Source organism: Strix aluco, chromosome 16 (genome assembly GCF_031877795.1).
Source record: "Strix aluco isolate bStrAlu1 chromosome 16, bStrAlu1.hap1, whole genome shotgun sequence".
Classification (NCBI taxonomy): domain Eukaryota; kingdom Metazoa; phylum Chordata; class Aves; order Strigiformes; family Strigidae; genus Strix; species Strix aluco.
In genome coordinates this window covers 14,198,800-14,224,388 of record NC_133946.1, presented here as the reverse complement: position 1 = coordinate 14,224,388, position 25,589 = coordinate 14,198,800, and the positions used below count along the sequence as shown (strand labels likewise).

At 36.6% G+C, this 25,589-nt stretch overlaps 1 protein-coding gene across 5 annotated transcripts in view; it reads right to left on the bottom strand.

The window, feature by feature from the left end:
- Positions 1-748: 748 nt before the first annotated feature.
- The window catches only part of INSC (INSC spindle orientation adaptor protein), a 123,067-nt gene continuing 98,226 nt past the window's right edge, over positions 749-25,589 (bottom strand). For all 5 annotated transcript variants that reach the window (XM_074842469.1, XM_074842471.1, XM_074842468.1 and 2 more), the window contains 6 exons: positions 21,364-21,535; positions 19,200-19,378; positions 9,104-9,170; positions 6,076-6,231; positions 5,347-5,423; positions 749-3,453 (listed from right to left, as the gene is read on the bottom strand). In XM_074842469.1, the coding sequence (XP_074698570.1) occupies positions 3,325-3,453; positions 5,347-5,423; positions 6,076-6,231; positions 9,104-9,170; positions 19,200-19,378; positions 21,364-21,535 (780 nt within the window). In that variant the 3' untranslated portion in view covers positions 749-3,324. The remainder of the gene's footprint in view (positions 3,454-5,346; positions 5,424-6,075; positions 6,232-9,103; positions 9,171-19,199; positions 19,379-21,363; positions 21,536-25,589) is intronic.

Sequence of the window (25,589 nt, the reverse complement as noted above, 5' to 3'; positions counted from 1 at the left end):
CTACAGACCAAGTCCCATCTTTTGGATACTAACGGGTAAACCTAAAAAATAGATAAGACATCCAGTTTACCACAACATTATCTTATCCCTTGTAGATACAAATATTATTTTAAACAGAACAGGTCAGACAAGTAACATTCCACAAAAATGATTCATGTATCAAACACACAATAAACTGAGAAAAAAAATTTATTCTACAAATGAAACATTTGGGCCCCGAATGTCTGTAAACAGTTCAAACTAAAGCTGAAATCTGAACACAAAGTCACTGGAATGTAAATCGAAGTTACAAAGAATCCTGCAGTTCACTGCGCGTTTGTCTAACATTTCTAATCTCATACAAAATCTAAAAAGTTCAGAAAAATTTACATGAAACAACAACATTTCTGACAAACATAACATTCAGTTTCCAGAATGATTAAGATAAGAGCTAACCTACATGCAACCTCTATATGTCAATGAGTCCACATATATGAATTGATATGTGAATGTATTACGTGTACTCTCTACCTCACTCTACTAATTGTATATGTATATACACAGGGATTTCAAAGATTGATCCACCAAAATGCATGTTTTAGTGAAAATCTTTTGATATGAAGTATTTTGTTTCATACTACACTGAAATCAAACGTTTATTCTGGCTTAAACTGTTCCTTTCTTTTGTTTAAAAACTGAAAAGTCACTTCCAAAGCAAACATTTTAAATCCAGAATTCATTCAGAAATAATGAGAAAATAATATTTCAGTATTTTTAATTACTTTTTATTTCCAACTTAATTAAGAGTAAGGGAAGAGGTAAGTTTATTATAAACTTTAGCATATACAAAAATAAAGTGCACAACTTTAGGTGAAAAATTCAGACCTAGCAAAAATGGTTTCGATGACACAGGTGATAACAGGTCTGACCTGGCTTTTTCAAGATAAATTTTTCTACCGCAAATATGAGATCCACCTACATGTATTTTGCTTCTGTAATGTAAACAGCCACATTCATAATATGAACACATGTAAATGGACAATATGGGCCTAGAATTATGGTTACATATTTACAGATTGAGGGTATCTGTAGGAAAATCAATCACATAATTGTGTCTGAGAGCAAATTAGACTCATTCATTGCTACTGACCTGCTCACTGGGTATTTGACTGACCTGTTAGAGATGGCTTTAAAACATTATGGGTCATAATGGCGTTTTCTTAAGAGCTACTTCAGTTCACTTTACATGTGTGGCCATTTTTTTAAAATGAGATTTTAACTTTACCTGTTATGGAATAAACCCTACCCCATCTTCAAACTCGTATCTCTGGTGTTAGTTGCAGCTGACAGAATGAGGTTTGGTACAGCACATTCACAACAGAATTTGATGTGTTGTATTCTATTAGGGATTATCATGCTATCAGCATGATAGCAACAGGACCTTATTGAGTTTGTTCTTTATGAGATTTATGAGTTCATTGTTTATACAAAGAATGTTGATTTTACCATTTAAAGCATCCATGGTTCATATGTGTATTTCTGCTTAGTGAGGAAAGTGTTAAAGTCCGTCACTTGTATAATATTTTTAAAGCTGTACAGTACCATACCTCTTAACAATCTCAGAATTTTAAAGAGCTGTCTCAAAGTAAGCAAAGCAGAAGTCATCTCTGCTCTTACTAGAAAATTACATCTGTGAAACATCTGATTCAACGCTTATCTTTGAGTAGTTGCTTATGACAGAGGTCATTGTATGTTTTCTAATGTTTAAAACTTCAGACGAGATAGAACTCGTAGTGAAATGAAGAGATCACAAGGAAGACATGTTAAGGCAGAGACTTCTTAACCCATATACTCAAGGGGAGAAAAAAGTAGCCACCATGTATCACTGCTTAAAACAGGACAGATTTCTCAGACACAGAAAATGCGAAGGCAATCACAACTTAGCAATTTCCTGGTGCCTTTCATCTAAACACCACATAATACTAAATAAACATTAATTAATTAAGCTGCTTAACATATCTAGAAAGTAAGTACAGTAAAGAAATGTACTTACTTTTTTGGCAGATGTCCTAGTACCCTAAAGTTGCTGATCATAAAGTGATCCAGAGCAATAGTTGCAAGCCATCAGGAAAAAAATACATATACTTTCATAACCTACAGAGAGCTCTGTAAGAAGTTGGGAGGAAAAACACTGCCAAGATATTGCTGGTTGAGCAATTTTAAATTTATATGGTTTCTTGATGAAAATAAAAGGCAAATTTTAGGAGGAATGTTCATTTAAAAAGATCTATTTTAAAATCAACTCTATTCTTTATGTTTTTATCCATTGGTAAAATCTCCTTTGGTCAACTCCAAGAGCTGCTGAAAGTCCCATTTCACAGTTTTAGAAATAAAGGACTATTTAGAATATCAGAAAAATGGAAATTCAAGTTGCAATTAATTTATCTGTTCTGATTATTTGGTGTATGCTTGCACAACTTTTCACAAAAGTAGTAGCTTGAATATTAAATATATACCTGGATGTGCTTTCTTCCAGTTCTTGTAAGGCTTGGAAAGGAGAGAAAATTATCAGTGTGTAATGATTTTAAATCTTATGTGTATACCTTCACATTGATGACATGTGTTTGATTTCATAAAGATTTGTCTATAATTCTCTCAATTTCTTTAGGATATTTCACTAAGTGTAAATAATAGAGTTGTCTGCCAGTGTGTATCCTCTAATGGAACACATCTTTATACAGTGTAAGAGTGTCCTCTAAGATCATTCCTAGACAGTATTTGAAAATTTTCTGAAAATTTTTCTCAGATATTCACATTTACATATTTTCATATTTCTATTAAAGTAACAACAGTTAAGACGGGACTCGGACTGTAACATCCCTTTCATTTCAAAGCATATACTTGCAACTTTAAGGTTTAAGATTTTTTCTAATGCAGCAAATGCATGAGACTAAAGCATTTCTTAAAAAACTTCCGAAATGTTCTAACTGTAGAAAAATATCAGCGATAAAAGATTATTAGAAGCAGTTAACATCAGAGCACCATATTCTTGGCTTCGTTACCTTGATACAACTATATTAAACAAGACAACAACATTTTCTTTGATTGCAGTGATAAGGTCTGTTGATGTGTCTTGGCAGGAAAATAAAATAAAAAATTACCTTTTCAAACCACTGAAACAAGTTTGACCATTCTATTTCATTGTTCCTACAAATCATATGTTCATGGTTTTAAAATAAATAAGTCATAAATAACAATAGGACTAAAACTAAATAAAGTTGTATATGTATTATCTTATTGTATACCTATCATCTTGATTATTTTTCAAAGGTTTTTGGCTCACATTTATACAAAGCTCTCTTCCATATTTGTGCATAGCAGAAAGGAATCCACAAGTCTGGGCTTTACTAGCTGCTGAAAATCTGAATCTTCCAGCCCATCAGGACTCATAACTGCTAGTCTCCGTAAGGCTGCCTAGAAAAACAAAACACCACAATTGTAATAGTGTTAAGGTTTGACAAAGTGTTCATTGCAGGAATCCATTATAACTATCTCTAAATAACAGCCAAGACTCAAAACTGAACTGTGCAGGTCTATGGACTCTTCTACCTGGCTAATCTCTCATTACGGTCTTCATCTGTTAGATGAATCTCCCCTCAAATGCAGCTATTAAATGACAATTCTTCTGGGGCACATTACCTTTAGATCTGAGCAGCAGGGACAGTGCAGTGTTAAAAACAGGGGTGAGAGTTAGAGCACTTTGATTGTAAACCTATCTCTGATCTGCTGCACAACTCACACTGCCTCTCTGTATCTTAACTCTCCTCTCAGCTTTTGTCTTATTTATGAGAACTATAAGTCATCTGATTCAGAAAATGTTTGCTACTGAAGTTTTTTGCAATGCCCATAACAGAAATCTTTTAGATACTAGTGTAGAAAGAGGCCATACACTTCAAACCATTTGGGAACAAATAAAACTGCCCATTGTTTCAATTATGAGTGCACAATACAAATTGCACTGTTACTATTATCTTTATAAACTCTTCCCTTCTAAGAAGTTACTTGTTTTTCTCACTGGAGAAAAATATACAACAATTACATACATTCTGGCACCCTGACATGACAGATGCAACTGGAAAGCAGGCTGGCTTTCCTCAAGAACAAAAATTGTCTTCTGTTAGTAAGGTCTAATAGTTGTGATCAGCTTATCTCTGTGCTGTTTGTCAATGCAGCACTAACACAAGAGTTAATCGCCTGCTTCAAAATACACAAAAAGTAAACAATCAAGCTAAACATACCAAACAGTACAAGGCCTCAGACTTTAGTGACAATACCTGTCAGAGCCTGAAGCAGCTTATGTCTCAAGGACAATATTTTTGCCACATGTTTATCAGAAAGTGTCATCAGGGAGTTACTAAAATATCAGGAGAAGCAGAATTGCCGAGACGGACAGGCAGGTAACATCTCAAGTGATAGGCATGAATTCGAGGAATGTGCAGCAACAACTTCATTGAGAGAAAAATCACAGTCTGGTTTGCTGCCATCACTCTATGGCCTCTGCTCTAGACATACAGGATTGACAAGCCTTCTTGGCACATATGAAGAATAACTACAGCATTTCTTATGCTCACATTTATACTTTCTTCATTCTGGTTGAGTCTTGCTTAAACAAACAAAACTTCTCATATATGCTGGTACAAAGCTAGCTGTTAATCAAAGCTGCAATAACCAAATTCACCAAAACCTATCTCCTAACCCTAAACTGCCCTTGTCCCCAGAGCACTTTCCTCTCACAGAATTCTAGGTGACAGTACTCAACTCAGACAGCTGGCTAGGGCTCACAGTCCATGCAGTGCAGGGCCAGCAGCTGGGATCTTTCTCCTAAGCAGAGAAGGTGTTAACTTTCTGTGGGCCACTGCTTGGCTTGGAGACTCAAATAGAAAAAAATGGATTATAGTGGAAGCAAGAAGTCTCCTTTCCTTTCTTTGGCCACTTTACATTAATATTTCTATACATATGTGTGTGTACAGATAAAGGGCAGCTACCCCTGTGATTCAAGGCTCATTTCAGCAAACAGCATCATCAGAGAATGGGACTTAAGAATTACTGAAACCTTAAATTCTCAAGTGTTCCACTGAAACTTTTTAGTGCTCAATAATGTGAAGATGAAACTATTTTTCTTTATGTGCTTAAATCTTCAATCAGAGAATAAATAATTGACACTGTACAGGATTATGCTTAACGGGAAACGCAGGACACCCTGGCATGAATTTAAAATATTCCTGCAATACTTATGAATTTTGAAATCTAAAGGGCTGTTTTTTCTGCATTTTTCAGGATAAGCATGAAAGATTAAAATATACCTACCAGACATGCCACTAAAACAGAATCACTGTTATTTCTTTCGGTTGGTGATCTGCAAAGTTTAATTAGGCGAGGAATACCTGAGTGCACAAAAGAATATCAGGAGAAATAATTTAGAAAAACAAACTCCTTATTTTGAGATGAGGTATATTTTTAGATGTTTCATATTTATCTTCCTTATTTGTGATCTCTAATGCAAAGATGATATGCAAATACTTAAGGGACTGTCCATGAAGCTATGCAGTTCAGAGCAGTCATAATTAATAGTTGTAAAGCATAAACAAACAAAATGTATTGTTTTTACCTGCTGTTGCTGTTTCAGAGTGGAAATTGTGACTTCCATCCCTTCCCTATCAATCCTCCCACACACCCTTAACAAACTCCAGCCAAAAGAACATTTTGCTTCCTATTACCTGCAGGGGTCCAACTTTTCTGTCTACTGACTACACAAAGACTACACAAGGGTTTAAATAAAGGCATGGAAGAGGTTGCACTGTCAGTTGGCACAGTCTGCCACAGCTGTGTGTTGAGTGGACGCTGCACCTCGGGTTCCTCTGGGAAATGAGCCAGAGGTTCATTTAGCACAGTCGCCTCAGTCACTCTCTGGACAGACTGTATAGGGAACTTTTTCCATAAAGTGTACCAAGTGAGGCTAAAAATTAAAAAGAGCTTCTCCATGACTGGCAGTTCCTCTTTTTTCAGTCTGCCATTAAGCTAGTGATACATCCTTACAGCTGAGTTTTACGGCTGCATCTGCCACTTCAGGATCTCGGCTGAGTCGTGCCAGCGTAACTGCAGATTTCTGTTGGACTCGCTCACAAGCAGCAACTTCTGCTGAGTTTCCTGAAGATGATCTTTCAAAGAGCATTTCCATTAAAAGCTGAACACCTAGAAGGATGTAAGAGCCATTGTTATCCTCTCTCCAACAAAAAACTCAGTCCGAAAAAGTAAAGGGAAAAGCAAGCTAGGTAAATACAGACCAATCACTGTTCAAATAGGACATGAAGAATGCATAAATGTGGACTGCAATTTGGCCATCAACATTCAGGCACATCTGGTCTGTGCATAAGTTTGTTTTCCCTAGGAAGCTACAGAACTTCTGGAACTACAAAATGCACTAACTCTTCCCTCCTCCAAATTCTTGACACCTCTACAAGTTGGTATTTTAGATTTCAGAAATTTATTTCAGTCAAACTAAATGCAATGCTTTATTTGCTCCTAAACTAACCTGAAGGTAATCACTAACCTAAAAATCTGTAGTGACAGACTTCAGATCTCTACATGAAGTTTTGCTTTGAATTACAGAAAATTAAAACTTTTTTTTTTCAGTTTATGTATTTTTAAGCAAGCCTTTAAACTTCCCATCTCAAACTGTTTAAGGGTATTTTAGAATGGAGAATCCTTTAATAAGGGAAATGAAGGAATTCTGTCTCCTGAAGTTTATGGTGTAACTAATCTTCACTTCAGAAGAGACAACATCATACATACCAAAATGGTTTCATTAACTTATTGTTGCCTGTAGGAGTTGATATTCTTATTGTATCAGCACAAAAACAGATGACATTGTACTGATTTCTACTTTCTAGATTATTTTAAATGTAAGGACAATTATGTGCTATTAGACTCCATGTGCTATTAGGTATTCAGATTACTTCAGGTAGCATCAGAGGATTTTTAACTGTTAGAACATTTGCATAAATAATTAAGAGAATTAGCATCAGAATCCTGCAGCTAGATAATAATCAATTGACATACAAAAAAGTCAAAGTTGAGAAGAAAACATATCTAAACTCTCCAGGATTCAAAGATCCTTCTCAGCGTGTGAATCTGGCTTCTGACCAGCACCTGATTATTACAACATTGGGCAGACACAAAAAGCCTTTATACACAAGATGAGAGTCAACCCTTCTCAAAAGCCTTGGGCAAATGCTTCTGTGTGAACTTCCATTACAGAGTGTATACACAAATTCTACTTTGTGACATTGTGCTTGGCAATGCACATGTATGTCTTCACCTGCTGTAGTATCTAGCATGAGTTAGGCCTAGCTGGCATAGCTGTTAGTATACCTTCATCAACTTCAAATCAAGTTTCTGCTGCAGTAGAAGTAGATGAAATAGGAACAAACACCTGTCCGAAACAGCAAAATGGGTTTTGGTGTGCTCAAGGATAGCCAATGTGTTAATCATAAAGGAGTGCAAAAGCTTCCAGGGCATATCTGGATTGTGAGTGCTAACAACAGTAAATCTGAAAACAACAGCACAAGTCAAACAGACAAACCACCAACAGGGTATTCTCTACCCAGTCCTATAATTACAGACACCTACGGTCCTGGGAAATGTTAGGGTCTTACCAAGAGTTTCTAGTAAAGACTAGAAAGGTAGGTAGGGAAGCCCCATGTGCCTGCACCAAGAAGTCCAGAACCACCCCTTCAACCTCCAGGAACACAGGGAGCTTGGACCAGGAGCATGGCAGGAATCACCACGTGAACCTGACCAACCTCTCTCTGGGACTGCCCCATCCCTTCTATGCAACCAGGAGGTCATCTAAGAAACCACCATGCTAACTTGCCTTGCTCCTCCCCCTCACTGCACTATCTTCTGCATGGGACAGGGAAGTCAGGTAATTTGTAACATTGCATATATCTGTGATTAAATTGCTTCAGCATCCAGATCCATTCAACCTCCATGTTGTCATTTGGTCTCAAACTGCAACACCCATCCACCTTAGCAAGGACATCAAATGCACACTATGTCTGTGCACACATGGATCACATCAAGCAAATTAGTTGTGCCTGATCCTTGACAGTCATATTTGTATGCACAGAGCTCAAATTTTCCACTGAAATGCAAGAAACATCTAAATCCAATATTACATGGGAATTGGCCAATTCTATTTCAAGACCTGCTTTTATGTAGATGCTTTCTGAAACTCCTTCTCCCACCTACAGTCAGCCATGTCTGAGATTCAGATGGATCCAAACTCAAACCATTCCTATCCAAACCTTAATTTAAAAAGTGTAGAAGGGATATTCCTAGGACAGAAAAAGCAATACATGGGAAGCTTCACTGTAAGTTAATATCTCCTAAAAAAAAAAAAAAAAAAAAGCAGCAGCTGGTTGTCTATATTGCTTGGCTATGAATTTACTGGTAGGTGTATTAATAAGGCAGTTCCTGTATCCTTATCCACAGAATTATTACCCTAACTTCTCAGACTTCTGGTGGGCCTGTAACACCTAGGATTTTTTCAACATAATGAATTTCTCATAATACGGTATTTCTAGAAGTGTGGAAAAAAACTGGCAACTGCTGTATAGTAATAAAAACATAATGCTTCAACATTTATAATACTTATGAATACTTGTGAAAAAAGTGACACAAAATGCAGCTATGCATGGCTCAGTATCAGATGATGTCTTTCAATGTGTAAGAATTGCCACCTTACACAATTACCAGAATAAAGGCTGTTGAAACACTTTGTACTACCTTGCTTTGTATCTATGAATTAAGTCACACGCACATGGAACATTAGCAATATGGTCATGCGTGCAAAGTTTTCTAAAGCAGTGGTAACTTATTTCAGTTACATATAACCATGCCAAGGACTCATTTTGCACCCTGCAGCAATGTGCAATATTCAGCAGAGACAAGATGCAAAAATGAAGTATTATTAGTGAAGCCTTTCTCCCTGTAACCACTACTTCCCCATCTACCTACATTCTCAACAAACAAATACAGAATATAATTCAGCTAAAATACATACCATTTCCTTGAATGATTTCTGAAGCACACTGGTCCAAGACAGACATGTTTGCCAATATTGTTACCACCTGTAATAAGAAGGAAATATGAAGTACAGCCCTACAAATTAGTAATATTAAATACCACTGTGGTTTATAAAATTAGTATGGCAGAAATATGGCAAACCCAATAAAATTAAAAAACATTCTTGTAGCTGAACAATTTATTCCTACCTTTGTGATTTCTCAGGGGTCTTTATTTTACATATGGCTGCTAACTGAAAGACAAGAAAGGTAAAACCTCTTCTCTCCTGCTCATGCATAGAAGTCTGCCATATAGAGATCTATGCAGCTGATTTGTTCTGTGGTCAAATTGGTAGAAAGAGGAGGATAAAAATTTATAAAAAACAACGAACCGAAGAAAGCCTGGAGCCATGCAAAGAATTCAGTGAAGAGCTGCCCACCCTCAAGAACCAATCTTGAAGCCACATTCCAGCTCAGGCAGAGCTTACATAAAGCAAAGGCTAAGAACCAGCACATAGCACGCATTCAGTAGCGCTAAGTTATTGCTACCTTTCTGCTTCAGGGTTCAGTTAGAATGTTGAGAAATCCTCACAATAAATTTGGAGTTTTGAGCCTTCATTCAGGGGAGTATTTAAGGAATACTTCTCAGTTTTATTGAAGCCATAAGTTGTGTGCATGTCAAAGCACTGTCCCAAAATGAGCTGGATTTAAAAATCCATTTATACCTTTCCTGAGCCAAGGCCAAGATTAGGTTTTGTACCAACAGAAGCACATTTCAAGATCCTGATTTACAGAATTTCTTATCCAAAATAGCACTGTTTTCAAGATTGGGTGTAACCCAGCTTCCTTAAAGCGATGCAGCAAGCTTCTGACAGATTCCTGATATTGATATCATTGATATCATATACTTTCTCTCATGCATCACGCAAGATATCCTTTTTTATTTTTTCCTTCAAATAACTTCATTTCTGCATGCACACACATGCACAGCATATGTGAGAGATCAAATAATAAAAGTTATAGTTCATTAGAATACAAAATAGAAATAATAGTCTTTCTTAAGAGGTTTTAATTTTCTCTATTCTAGTTGAGAAAAACTGATCAGCCTCAAAAATAACAATTAATTTGAGAACTGGTTATCAGCTTTTTAACGGTACAGTGTCAGTTCACAAACAAGCAAACTTCTTAGATGTAAGTAGGCATGAGATCAGATCACCATTCTGGTCTCACTTTGCCATTTTAATAACAAGGATGACTCATTTTTGATGCTGTGACATAAAGGTCTTCCACTTTTGAAGGTAGTGTTACAGTGTCATCTCTCTGAATAAATATACTTACTTAGGATGCAAATGAGTTGCTGAAACTCTACGGAGTGACAGGTAGAAATATGGTAACTCAGTATATGTCTGTGTATTTATTCCATATTAATTATTAACTGTGTTTCAGGCAGAGTGTATATGTTTTCTCATTCTAAATTATATCCTGTTAATGAAAATTGCTTCCTCTATGCCGAATCTGTACCCCATGTGGCTTTCTAAGCCACAGATGAAGAATTCAATTAACCACAATTTGGATACATGCCAATTATTCCACTGCTTCAAGTTATTTTGTCTAATAAGTATTTTCACACATAAAAATATTTTGTGTGTATCTTTTGACACCAAAAATTATTTGAGGTTACATCTATACTTCCTTTGCGTGGATTATGTGGCCCCCTATATTTTGCAATGTATTTATGAACCAGCCTAATGGGTTTATATGTAACGTTCTCAGAGGGGTTTATAAAAGACCCTTATCATCAATAATCATCAAGTTCTACCTATATTATCTTTTCAGATCTTAGTAGGACTTGAAAGGCAGTTACACTATAGATTAGCTCACTCCATATGGATAGATTCTTCTTTCACCAAAAAAGTCACATTTTCCTGTGATGTAAACAATGTAACGTGAAATAGCATAATGTAAACACTTAATAGGCAAGCTGGATAGAGTTGATTTTAAATGCGCTATTTCCTAGGTCCAGCTCAGATAGAGTTAATTTTCACAAGAACCTGAGAGGGGTTACAGCCAGGGCAGCTGACCCGAACCAGCCAAGGGGATATACCATACCCTGTGAGTCATGCTCAGTATATAACTGGGGAGCTGGCAGGGGCAGGAGGGGTCACAACTTGGGAACAGGCTGAGCATCGGTTTCCAGGTGGTGAGCAATTGCATTGTGCATCACTCGCTTTATACATGCTTTTATTAGTATTATTGTTATTATTATTATTTCCTCTCTCCTTGTGTTGTCCTGTTAAACTGTCCTCATCTCAACCCATGAGGTTCTACCTTTTTCTTCTGATTCTCCTCCCCATGCCATCACGGGGGGAAGAGTGAGCAGCCACGTGGTGCTTAGTTGCCAGCTGTGCTTAAGCCATGACACCCCTATACTTGCCTATTTTAAAATACAGTATACATGCAGCTTACACAAAACTATCCTCTGCAATACAAGCCAAAGTTCAAGGAAGTTTAATACTAAAGATAAACTCTCTAGAGGAAAACACAAACTTAAATGTAGACTCAATTTGCTTTGAAAAGCAACACTTTCCTGAGCACTGGTATTAATGAAGTCTCATTTCTTTTGAATTTAGAGGTGGTCAAAAACCATAAACAGAACTTTTCCAGTGGCATCTCTCCCACTGTAGATTTTTTTTTTTTTTTTGGTCTAATGATACACAGGCTCATGCTGCAGTCTTTATCTTGGCCACTCTTTTCCCATTATCTGGCTCCAAATTTCATAAAGTCTCTCAAAAATAACTGTGAAGTCCCGTTGAATCAGCAAACCAGTTCAGATGTTATTGTGAGACATGAAGAACACAAACAGGTATAGATAAAAGCAACTGCTTAAGCCTCACTTCCACCATGAAAATAGATGAAAATTACTGGGAAAAAAATAGATACCAAACCCTCTGTTCAGAATTGAAATTATTTTGAAAGATTTGAAAATATTTAACATGGAATCTCTACTGTTCAGCTGCAATATTTAGTATCAATTTCATTAGTTGTTCAAGACATTTCTTGTAAAAGATTACACTCTAAGATTATAAAGGACTGGCACCTGAGACAATTTATGATTCTTGCAATTTTTCTGGATTCCTAAAGCCATGCAATGAACATGTAGTCAGCTCAAAGTATAAAAAAGAACATATCCTGAAGACAGCACACATGAGCTCTGATCATCTGCCAGTGCTGTCATACCATGCAGAAAGTCTGTGCTGAAGCCACCCACAAATTCCAGTACCCTAGTGATATCTTGAGATGTGGGATCTGCAGATGTGCTGCTAAGCAATAATTTGAGATTTTTCAGAGGAAAAAAAAAAAAAAGTTGCTTCATCATATGTGGAATTTTTAAATTAAACATCTGATCTCACATTCTATTGCCAAACCTAATGCAGGATTAGAGTGGACTGCCTTCAAAACCATGTGTGTGAGAACTGATCCCGTTCAGCACAATTCCCTGCCTCAGCGCCTGTATGCCTGCTGGGCAGATCTGTTCTGGAGCTAGATCTTGATCCATGCATCTCCAATATCTGTGTTCTAGCAGAACTATCCAATAGACTAACCCAGGCTAGTCCATACTGTGTTATCCAGATCCATAAAAAATTGCAGATGCTTCTCTAGGGCAGGACTCTGATAAACCTGGTGGCTGCAGCTTTCTCTGTGGGAACTGGCAGCCCTAAAACCACTGACTGTAGTAATGGACACCACAGAAAAAATAGACTTGATCAACAAATATTGAAATAATACATTTGTCTGCCACCAGATGAAAGCTAAATTATTCAAGTCAGTGTCACATGATTTACACTACTAAAAGCAAGCAGAGGAACAGGCCTCTGGGGTTTATCCTGGGTTCACCACCTACCTGTTAATATGTGCTATGCACTACACACCTAAACCACGTAGTAGTGAGACACAGTAAAATACAACATGCCAGGAAGAGAATTCTTAGACCAGCTCAAGTTTTAGCACCTTTTGAAGAGGCACCAACTTATCAAAATATTAACATGCAGATAGTTCCACTGGGACTAGTAAGATTTTTCTACAAGACTAAGAGACTAAGTAGTTAACTTTCAGAGCTTAAAAACCCATACCCAAACCCAAGAAGCTTCAAAAATCCACCTTTAAATGATTTGTTGGTGAACTAAGTATAAAGTAATATTTGTGGGGAGGGGGGAACCCCTTTAGATCCATGGAAAAATTCCCTATTTAATACATAAAATTTAAAATAATAGAGATATTTCGTACTTTTCAAATGTCAGTACAGCATCATGTTACAAGTCTTGCAGTTGCCCTGGAAATTAATCTAAAACCTAACTAAAAATCTCTATTTTTATAGGCAAAATAAACAAACAGATAGTAAACACAGATACCTCTCTGTAGTGTCAATGTAAACCATTATTATAAAATTGACAGTGTTGATCTATTGATAACAAAATCTATTTTTATAATTTGAAAAGTGTTTTTAGTTCCACATAGTTGCCTTCTACTCCTTTCACACATATTAAATCTATGAATGATGAGCCTTCCTTTTCAGTTGTGAAGTCTGCTTTGCACCGAACCATAGGAATTTCAGTTGTCAAGAGTGATTTACATTTGAGAAACCATGGTTAATTAAGAACTTTTAAAATAGTTTGTTCAAAACCTCTTGAAGAACAACAGTCAGCTTGGAAATTCTCTTGCTAAAAAAAGGTAATCACTAACACTATAATAACACTTTTCCTTTTAAACAACTAATGGTGACTAATGCTCATTAGCCAGTTTGTTGCAAAAGCGAACATGAAATGAAAATGCTTTGTTATAAACTAAGATACCTACACTGAGAATGCAAATCTCAAATGCTTTAGTTAACAAAGAGATTTAAACATAAAAAGCACGTAAGAAACAGAAGGCTTCTTTGATAACTTTCCCTTAACGAGATATTTAAGATGATCTAAATGTATTTCTCATTATTGTGAAACCAGCTACTCAGGAAGAAAGATGCGATAGGATTTGGAAGATGAAAGCACACATTTTAGCCTGTTTAAGGGGCAATATCTTCCACATTTGAAGGTCACTTACCTCACTTGGGGGAGGGGGAGGTGTCTACAGAGGTGGAAGATGTGATGCTAATATACCTTTATTGATAACAAAGGCACACTGTTCAGTAAGCTTTTATTGACAGTTCCAACATAAATAGAAAGACAGAAGCTCAAACTGAGACTTAGCAAGTAATTTGAGTGGCAAAGTAGATCAATATAGAATCGTTTATTCTCTTAGTTAATTAATTCTTTAAGGCTGATTCATCACTAAGTAAAACTAATTTTTCTACATATTATAAGACTATTTTGTAATTTGTTCGAATAAATGACATAAGGACAAATCAGAATGTGTCTGCAAAGTTCCAGATACCCATCTTCAGAAACAAAGGGGCATCTGACAACTAATCAGAAGCAAGATGGAGTCTTTGTTTCTGAATGTAAACTAAAAACATTCAAACTTCATGATTCAAGATCAATCCACAGGGAGACAGCAAAAGAGTACATACAGCACGGGTCAAGAACAGGCATTACGTCAAGTCTAGGTAGAGCAACCTTTCAGGATACTATTTATTGGGAGAAAAATCTTTGCTAAGAGATCTCTAGAAATTTTCTCTGGGACATTATATTGCTTAAAATAGAAAACTTAATTCCCATTGCTTCTGATAGGCATTTTTGTGGTTGTGAATTCAGTTTTCTTCCTGAAATAAATATACCTAGATAAGCAGATCAACAGGTCTTCCTGTCACCTGATTGGAAGATGCAAACATCCCAATAAAATAATAGCAGGAGACAGGATCTGCTTGCAAGGTCTAGGTCTACTCTGAGACTGTGTCAGGGGACTATAATCTTAGAATGATGAGGCAGAGCAATAGAGACTAGAACTAAAGGAAGCCTACCCTTTGGAATGAAGGATGTCTTTACTACATTTTAATTTACTTCATATTGCTGAATAATGTAGCTAAGGAATAGACAGAATAACCAGATTCTCACTTTTTTTTTTTTTTAAGCACATAGGAAATGCATCCTGCATGGGTCACATGGTGAATGGGCATGTCCCATAAAACAGGTCATATGACCCTAAAATAGTAATGGAGCTAGAGTGCGTCTCCTCCCTCACTTCTGAGGCCACAGTTTTCTGTCTTTCAGATGAAAAGGGAGGGGGGGGGGGGCGGGGCAGGGAATAATCATCCCTCAGACTTCCTTCATATATTAGAAAGCTTCTTAGATTTTGAAACTGACTCAATCAACTGAAGACACCCAAGACATCTGGTCTCCTTAGAGCAGAGCGCAATTTGGCCTACACCATCTAGCTGGTCTAATTGGAATCAGGATTTGAGTATGTGGGAGGAAACTTAATTACTCCCATTTTAGAAGAGGCAGAAAGTGCAGAGAACTAGTTCAACCCCACTAACTCAAGCAGAGTGACCCGGAAATAATTTCTGGTGCCTCCCTAGAAGGTAATAGTTTTCTACTTGGAAACAAAAAACTGTAATCTGTAGAAACACTGTTTCTGAGCTCACCTGCTCAGAACCAAGACTGAAATCACAACCTTCACCTTGGCAGTGATTCTGTTTTGGAAAAAAAGATCAGTGGCAAAACTCAGAGGTTGTTCTAAATCTGCTATCTCATTTCCTGAAGAACCAAAGACAAAAAGGTGACAAACGCAGCAAAATGCATATATAACCATCTCTGAGTTACAGCTTTATGATTGGTACACCCTGCAGCAAAGTCTCTTGTTTATAGTTTCTGCAGTAAACAGCCCAGCACCAGCCTGATTGTACCGTGAGCCTGGCAGGCAAGGGCAGGAAATAAAAACGGCAATAAATTGTGCTGACGTAGCATGTTTCCTCTGGAGAGAGTTTACAATAAGCAAGCGCAATGTCTGCCCAACTTTACAGATGATTAAACAAAAATGCAGAGAAGTTAAATTGCTTCTTCAAAATCAGAGCAGCAGCAATATTAGGAATTGATCCCAGGAATAAAAACCTCACCACACTAAGTTAGCAAAGAATAGCAGAGTTCTTTGACTGAGCTGGGATTTTACTCTTCCAGCTGAACCTCTTGCTTTGCAAGTTGGAGCACATTGTCTTATCCTGCATCAAATCTAAATGTGAAGGGCAGACCTGTAACTAAACAGGCATTTTGTCTCAAAAAATTTCGTGTTTAAGAGAGTCAGTGTTGGACCCCTGAAATGTAACAATCCATAACATGACCACATAATGCTAGTCAGTACCATTACTTATATTTTTATATTGTTCAAATGTATATGCAGAGACAACCAGTTAAAAAGAAAGAACATCAAGGAAGCAGTTACAGTCTTACACAGAAAACTAATTAAGATATCAATGATGTAATGGCATAGTTAAAGTTCAGATACTGTCATGTGACTTTTAGCCTAATTTTCATTTTGCATCTGTTACTGGCAGTCTTGTTTCTTGTTTAATTTCTTAAGGTTTTTAAAATAACTTAATTATGTGATTTATCACCTCTCTTTCTGGCTATATTAGTTGATATTGTGATCTAGTCAATACTGGAAAGGATCACACAATTTAATGTATAGTTTACCAACCCCAGTTCACAGCCAGAACATCTAGTCATCATTATACTAGCATCAGAGCTGGATATTAACAGAGACCTGTGCAAGAAAACTGTGCAGATACCCTTTTATGACCTAGCTGTCCTTATGTAAAGGCTTTGTGTTGCATTTTTACCCACAGTAAACACAAAAGTGTGTTGAACTGCAGAAACGATGTGTGAGCATGCAGTTGGACCATTTGGGACTGTTAAATATTGCTTGCAGCTGGTCTTGAAAATAATTTTCAAGAACTAAACAGGAGGCTTAGGCCTACTGAAGTCAGAGCACCAAGATTTGTTCCCAACCCTGTCACTGGCTGATTGTGTAACATGCCATAGGTGACTGAGTCCCAGGGTACCACATGCATTTCTTCTCTGGGAAAGACCAGCTGACGGCTCAGCAGTGGAAGGGGTGTTCCCCTGCTGATCTAATTGGAAGAGGGAGCTCCTTCTTCCATACTTCTTTTGCTCCAGGAAGATAGCTTTAAAAAGCATAAGGGAGAACTCTTCATCAGCTGCCTTCCCTCTGACCAGCAATGATTCTGTCTGATACTTATCAGATGTAAGGAAGACAGCCACCTAACATACACTGCACTGCTCTTGTTAGCCCATACCAGCTTCCACACATATGGGAAAATTTGGACAGCAATTTATCAAAATGGAGTCAGGAATCCCACAGTCTTCATGACAACAAGCAGAAACAAAAAGCAGTTGACAAGGAGTAATAAATTTCCCAGTATTCAAGAAACTCAGATTGAGAAGTAGTACTGCTAGTTCCTTTCATCCAGGCAGGAATTGTCAAGACGTCTAAAAGACCTGTTAATATTCTTCTTGTTAAAAGCATTGCTTTTAAAGTCTTTCCCTGGGTGTGAGACAACATTTAAAAATCAAAACTTCTTTATGTTGAAGTAACATCTGTCTCTGCTCTCCTTTTGACCCTACAATCTCCCATGTAAGATAAAAAAGGGGGAAAAAGACAACAAAAGGAAAATACAAATGCCCTGTAAAAAAAAAAAAAAAAAAGGAAGAGCAGAGAAAAGTATGTGGAACCTAAAGAATAGTATTAAGGGTTTCAAATCTTAAATGAGACAGAAGATCTCATCTTCAGAGCCTGCAGCATCTCCCAAACACCAAGAAAACATGAAAGAATTTAGCAGAAAAAAGCAACAACCATTTCCATTTTCTCTTTCCAACTTAAAAACCTTTCTCCACCTTAAACTTTTTGGAAACATAATTCATTGATTTTAGACCTAGAAATAACCACTTTAAAATGGATGTGTTCGCTGTACATTAATTCTTTGTCTGCCTGAATAACAGATCAGAAGCTGTTAGACTATACCTCCACAACTTCACAGGTAAGGTGAGAATACTAGCAACACTGAAGAGACAAGTGGGAATGCAGAGAGAAGAATTTTATTATACATAAACATACTGTGCACAAACATACATATTTCATATTTTTCTGCGTAGAGTGTAAGATGATGGTTAAAGTCAAGAAGGCCCTGAATGATAAGGGTTTTGGCTAAACCCTTCTTCTGACAGTGCTTAAACTCCATTAAGACATCTGACTGTATACATTACACTGCTGAATTTAGGCATGAACCCTTCTGAAAAGATATTTTGATGCTCCTTTGAAGTAAAAAAACTGCTATCCAGAAAATGAGTTATCTGCAGCACAGAAAAGAACATGGCACATTCATATCCATTTTGACCCAAAACTAGAGGCTAAGGTATCTGGAAATTATTGCTTTATCTGACAACTCTTATACAAGGTATTTTGCTATAAAACTAAGCAATCTCAATTGAGAGGAACAAAAGAATTCGCTCTGACTTCATTTGTGCATAAGCACAGACCTTTAATTTTCTGTGTCTCTTTACTTAAAAAAAATGGTGAAAAAGAAAGGGAAATGGAAAAGTACATGAACAGTATTTGCCAGTAAAACTTGCAAACCATCTACCACGCAGTTAGGACTTGATCCAAAGCCCACCGACGTCAATGGGCTGAGGATCAGATCCTTATTCAGCTTTTGGAGCTAATTCATCTTTGAACTGACAATTGTATATTTAGGCTGTAGTCTCTGTATATACCTTACTTGCCTCAAAGCTCTCTCCAGTCAAGTTTTGAATACTTCTAAAGATGAAGATTCCACAGCCTCTCTGGGCCTCTGTGTCACTGTTCAGTCATCTTCATGATGCAAAAAAAATCTAGTATCTTAAAAGTATGGATCTTTGCTTTTCATTTTCCTTTTTTTTTTCCAAATCACATTAAAAGGTGTCATATTTCATAATGCTCATCATAAAAAGCAACAGAAGCAGATAAACAAAGAGCCATACATTGAAAAGAACCAAGAACAGAAGACATGAAAGCAACTTACATTTTACTATGTCAAAAGAGACATAGAAATGCAACATGTTGATTTTATACAAATGTGTTCAGACATCATCTTGCTGAGAAACCACTCACCTGATCTCGGGAATATGGAGTATCCACTATGTGTTTGTCTGAACATGCTGCTAGAAGAATCTTCATTGCATTTAACTGGAGCAATATTTCACAAGCCATGGTATCAAAGAAAGTAATATTGGCAAGAGCTGCTGAAGCCAGCAGGAAAACTTCACCAGACGAGGCTTCTTGGCACAGTTCTAGGAATGCAGAAAATAAGTTGAATAAAACTCATTCCTTCATTGCAAAAATCATGGTTAGGTGTTTCAAAGCAATATTTAAGTATCTGCAACTTGTAATCTTAGTGTCTAAGATCAAGTTCATAACCATCCAGCTAAAAAACAAAACAATCATCTCAATTTTGTCAGTTATATAATATGTCACGTTGTTGGGTGCTTTATACGTGATACTAACATTAGGCACCTTCATCTGAACCATAGAAGCAGGGAAAGATGATGAATACAAACCTAGAAACCAAGTGTTTCTAACATTCATCTAATTAAGAGGATAGTCTACATAGTATGCCATTCTACAGGGAACATTCCACTGAATGATGTTCAACATAAAGCTTGATATAACTAAATGAAGGAGGCAGAAAGCTAATAGTAACTGTTCCATAAGAGAATAATTCTGCTATATATCCTATTCTTTAGAAAAGACGTGTATACCTGTTGCCTATCTGTAAACCTATTTCTCTACAGTCAAAGATCATCCTGCATATTTTCCAGCTTCAGTAAGAAGTGCTGAAGACCCAGCTACCTTTTAATTCCTTGCACACATGTATTTTAACTAAGATCTGAATCACCTGGTAATTGATTTTCAGCATGGTTTAAAAATTAAACATATTACAGTAATTGAATTACTGAGTTATAAATATTACAAGGAAACTGGTGTGTGATTACTGAAAGGTCTCTTCCAAACTTACAGATTTTCTATTTTTAATGCTCACATTTCTTGGGCAAAATATATACTACTAAAATTCCTGTGGAAGAGTGACAGTCAGTGAAATGCTCCATGTGCTACTATCTTCTGCATAGGCTGTTCAGATTTTCCCTTGGCTGTGGTACACTGTAATAACCTGGAGAATCACCTTAAATAAGTCAGGTCAGATGACTATAGCAGTCAAGCTACAGCAGAACCAAGCTCAGCACAGGTTAATTTCGCCCACTGAATTCAGGGCAGCACCTTCAATATTTGTTGAAGGACAGTCTGGTCATCAGGAATAAATTTTTTCCTTGATTTCTACAGCACTAGTTCTGTTTGGGCATATCAAAGAATGCCTAAATACGTCTCAGATAATTCCCAGCCACTGCAGAATCCTCAGGCACTGGCACTACTATACCCTTTTCTTGTTCTATTTAAAAAAAAAACAAAACAAAATAAAAACATGCATGAAAATTGAAGTGCTGTAGTTTAACTGTAACCATTGGACTCAGTAGAGATATATCCAGATGTATTGATCTATTATACAGGAGAAATCAAACTACACTTTCTGACATGAAGCTCTGCGAAACTGAATTTCTAGATCAGAGAGACGAAGAGAACACTTGACTGAAAGCTTCTGGTATTTGAGAGGGATGGAATACAGTGCCAGAAATAAGAGATTCCTCTCTTCAGAAAGTAATGAGAAATATCATCTTATTTTTCTGAAGTGTCCTCACTGAGCCACATCAAGGAAAAGCTTGCTGTTACCTTTGCCTCATTTTACCATGGATCGGAGGCCTAGACAAGAAAGACAGCTCTTTTATTTTCTGGTAACAATGCCCATAGATTATACTATACTGTACTTTTCCTCTGAAGTATCATACAAATGTAGATGCAGTGGTGAGTTTGAGGTCTAGCAAATTTAGAAGATGCAACAGGCATAAAGGTTAGCAACTATTAGAAACTGCTTTTTTACAAACAAACATGGGACAAGAGAATGCTTTGCCAAGTCCTGTGGTTTTTATGGTAGAATTTCACACAGATGTTATTTTGACAAATATGCATAAATTCTATTCAAATATGGACTGGGGTAAAAAATATTATGTAATTGCAGAATGCTCTGATTCAGAATTTGAAAGGACTGAGTTCTTTTATCTGTTAAGGAAAGAATGGCAATTATTTAGGGAATATTTCTAATGAGAGTCCTACCCCAACCTATTATTTTAACTGGAAAGACGCAAAAGTCCCATAAAGAACTTACTGACAAGTGCTGTTACAATTTCTTCCATATTTTCCAGAAAGCTGCTGAGATGCTGAGTGAACGTGAGATGTGGAGATGTGATCTGTGCAATTACTGCCGCTGCTTCTGCATGAGTAGCTTCAGAATGGCTGTTATCAGTAAGAATGTCAGCCAGGCACAGTATCCCATCAACCTATGGAAAAAAAAATAGGTATAGGTTGGAAATACTCCAGGAAATGCTTTTGCAACAAAAGATTGGTTTACAGTTCTCTTTTCTTGGCTGTGGCTAAACTATTCAGTTTATTTTCAAAAATGACTTAAACTTGGTGGCATTTATGATGTAAGAAGTTTTGATTTACGAAAAACAAACGAGTTCAGCATAAAAGTTTGTTGACAAGCAAAAAGTCTTGAATTTCCTTCTCCCTTAATGTTTCTGCTGAATTGATTTTGGTCAAACAAACAAGTCTTTTCTGACAGATGTCTCAAGTTAAACATTAATCCAAAAATAAACTCTGATAAACAAATGCTAACTGCTACTATGCCACAGACTCATTTAAGCTCTTGTCTGAGTGTGTCCCACTGAGAGACTCGAGCCTGAGAGCGCAGTAAGTTCTTCACAAACATGTATTTTTGCCACTTTTCTCTGAACTTGTCACAAAGCCTATGTAGCATCAAAAAATACTATTAAGGAGAAACCCTGGCCAAACTGCACCTGATGAGCTTGTACAGCTCTCATATTGAAGCTAGGTGTGTATATTCCTTGCTTACTTGGAAAAGAAACAGAAAAATGAGTAAAACGTACATAGGTTTAAGCTTTTAGAGTGCCTGAAGTGTTCTAAATTCATTTGTTAGACAGTTTAGGCAGATACATCTTATATGCACACCTTGCTCTGGATTGTAAGAGACCCACTGACACAGTGAAAGACTGCAGCAGAGCCCAGCCAGTGGGATAGCTTAAACTGCAGAAATGTATCACTGTTAACAACCAAACCCACGAAGGAAAGTTCTCTGTAGACAAGGACATAATCTGTGAACTCTCAAACAACAGGACTATGTTTCTCCCCCCTATTTAATATATCTCTGAATAATTCATCATGTCGGGCAGGTAGGTGGATGTGCTTAGAGGGAACAGAGCATAAAGATTTATGTAATTAATCTTCAATACGCTTATGTCAAATTCGCATAAATTCACTAATTAAAATCTTTATATAAACCCAATGTAACTATAGGGACAGTTTACAAATGATCACAGCTTTTACAGACTTCACTGAGTAACTTTTAAAAACTGGCCTTATTTATTTATTTGAAGTTCTGAAAAAGCATGGGGTCAATTGCTTTGTATGTTGATTGGACACTTTATAGATACAAAGAGGAGCTATGAAGGCTTAGCACTGAAATATAGTTTAACAGTCAAACAAAAACAAACCCGCATTTTTTGTGTACACTCACCAAGACTCTTTCTTAGGTCTGTTGTTCAGACTGCATTCTCTGTCTATTCAAAGCTTCCTCAGAACATGCACGTTAAGTCCTATCCATTATCTCCACAAAGGGTATTTAGCAAACCTCTTGTTCACGTTTTTGTTATTTATTAATACAGAATGTTGAGTTATCTTAATTACTTATCCTGAAATGGGCACGAATTAAATTATTTGATAAGCACTGACAGTTACCGTATCTTACAAGAAAAGCTCTCAGATTGATGGGAGCAAAAATTACCCTCTGGAAGATCATTCATCGGGATGCACTTTTTAATAGGCAATAGACTATATTATTGGAACTCTAATAACATAGATAAATACAAAAGAAATTATATCTCTATTTTTCCTCAGATTACAAATGGGATTTAGTATAGAAGCTCATGTACTGGCAAGAAGAGGAAGAATAAATTTTCAACATTAAACTTTTTCTTGACAAGCTTTCAACATTAATCCACCTACGGCAAAATATTTCCTCCTAGTTATGGCAGAATTCTACAGCTTGAAACAGCAGATTCACATAATTCACTTGGCTTCAAGGTATATTAATAGATCTCAGTGTCAAGAATTAATATATGTCTTCACAAGATGATTTAGTAGCCAAAGTGTGCTAGACAATATCATATGCAAAAACCCCCAACTTTGTCACCTTGAAACCTCCCCAGATCACACCTTGTCTGGGGTCCAGAGGATGCTAATAACAACAGTCAGTATAAAAAGTTAAATATATTCCAAGGCATTCAAAAAATACTTCACAAGAAACTTCTAAGATCTGGTAACAGGATACAGCACTCTTCAGCTCTAAATTTGCTGGTTAAAATTCTCTTGGCCAACTCTTATTCAATGACCTCGACAACAACAATTCAAAGTAGTTCTATGCTTTTTCAGAACAAGTAATGGCTCATGAAAGACAGGTACAAGCACACGGTTAGATTTTTTCATCACCACTGATTGTTTATATCTGCGCTATAAAATACAAGCATCTAACAATACAGGGCTGTACTCAACTTTTAAATTACATATTTGATTTTTTTATTTGATAAGTAATTGTTTTTTGAAATTTGGAGTTGCTGAACTGTAAATAGAAGTGGATATATGTTTTTATTCAGCATTAACATATTTTGGATCCATGAAAGACAGCACTAGTTAGTTTTCCTCCTTTTGATTCAGAATCATGTAAAATACTAACAATTTCAGCCTAAAATTTGCTCTATACACTTTTGTCGCTCATCTTAAATATAGAAAATAAAATAACTCTACTTCAGCAGGCAACCCCATTTATAAGTGTCTAGCAATAAATTTTAAAATGACAGGGGAACAATCTAATAAAAGCACTTTAACATCCAAAAAGAAATTGCTGCTCAAAGCATTTTTATAATTAGCTTTCACACTGAAAGGAACTTTGGATGGCTGCCCTGTTTTCTGTTTAATTTTGGTGAAGTAATCAGCTAAATGTCAAATCTGTTCATCACCTTGGCAATACAAAAGAACCGGTTAGCCAGATAATGCAAACAAATGAATTCCATGAATGCAACAAGATGCTGTGGAGACCCTGTATTTGAGGAATGGTGTTCAGTAAATGCTTGATCACTAATATTTCAATATCGATAACTGGAAAAATGCCAGGAACTTACATCCTTATGAGCATAGCCCTGTTATAGAAACTTAATCCAAGTGACAAAATAAATGCGTGACCACTTTACTGCATAGATCAAGTCTTCTGAAAGGAAATAATTTCTTTTCTCTGAACAGAAATGTATGAGTTCTGGGGCAGCCCACTTCTTTCTTCAGTATACCTGTTCTTCCTCCTAAAAATATTAAATAAAACTAGGCGTCTGTTAAAGATACCAATACAGAACTTGGGATGAATTACATTAATGGCTTCATAATTTGAAATATTACACATGACAACAGTCTTAACCTTCTGCTTTCCAGAAGGATATTCGAGGCAGGCTTTCCGTGCCACTCCAGGAACCAAGACCCATTACCTTCTTTTTAACAATGTCTGTCTTCATTTATATAAAATGCTGCTTTTATCATACTATTACTTTTTCTAACATTCCTATTTGCCCACTCTTAACATTCAGATGATGTCTACATATTGGTAAACTTTCTCAAAGGTTTTCTTTGTGTTCTCTAAATTAATCTCCCAAATCATCTTGCTCAGATTGGAAAGCCTTACAGGCTATCAACTGATTTCCCGCTGTCAGATCCATGGATAACACTACCAGCCTACAACTGTGTGCTTCTGGTAAGGTTCCAAAGCAGTTTTAAAGGAAGAATGGAAGGGAGATGTTGAGATCCAGATATAGGACAGCAAATGTGGAAACAAGATCAAAGGGGATCGCCTCTTAAACATTGTCTCAACCTTCACAGGAGGATAGAGGAGAATTTCAAAAGCAGAGGCTGCATCAAACAGTCAAGAACTGACAGATCAGAGTTGTGGTTTTTTCATCCTTTCACACATACTGTGTATTAGCACCTTCAACCTGAAGCTAGGACAGGTTAACTATATAGGTGAAGACATGAACATTAGCAGACTAAATAGAAAATATACACCTGGATAAAAACCCAAACACATTAAAATTTATGGGTTGAAGAAGAGGGAGACAGGGAAGGAGGGAAGGAAGTAAGTGAGAAAGGGAGGAAGGAAAAGTTGTATTGAGAAAATACTTGAATCCCCTACTCAGCATTCTTTGAATGCAATTTACTTCGCTCCCCAGACCATCGCATGAAGTCACTTCACTATTCTGGAACTCCGTTGAAAATGTC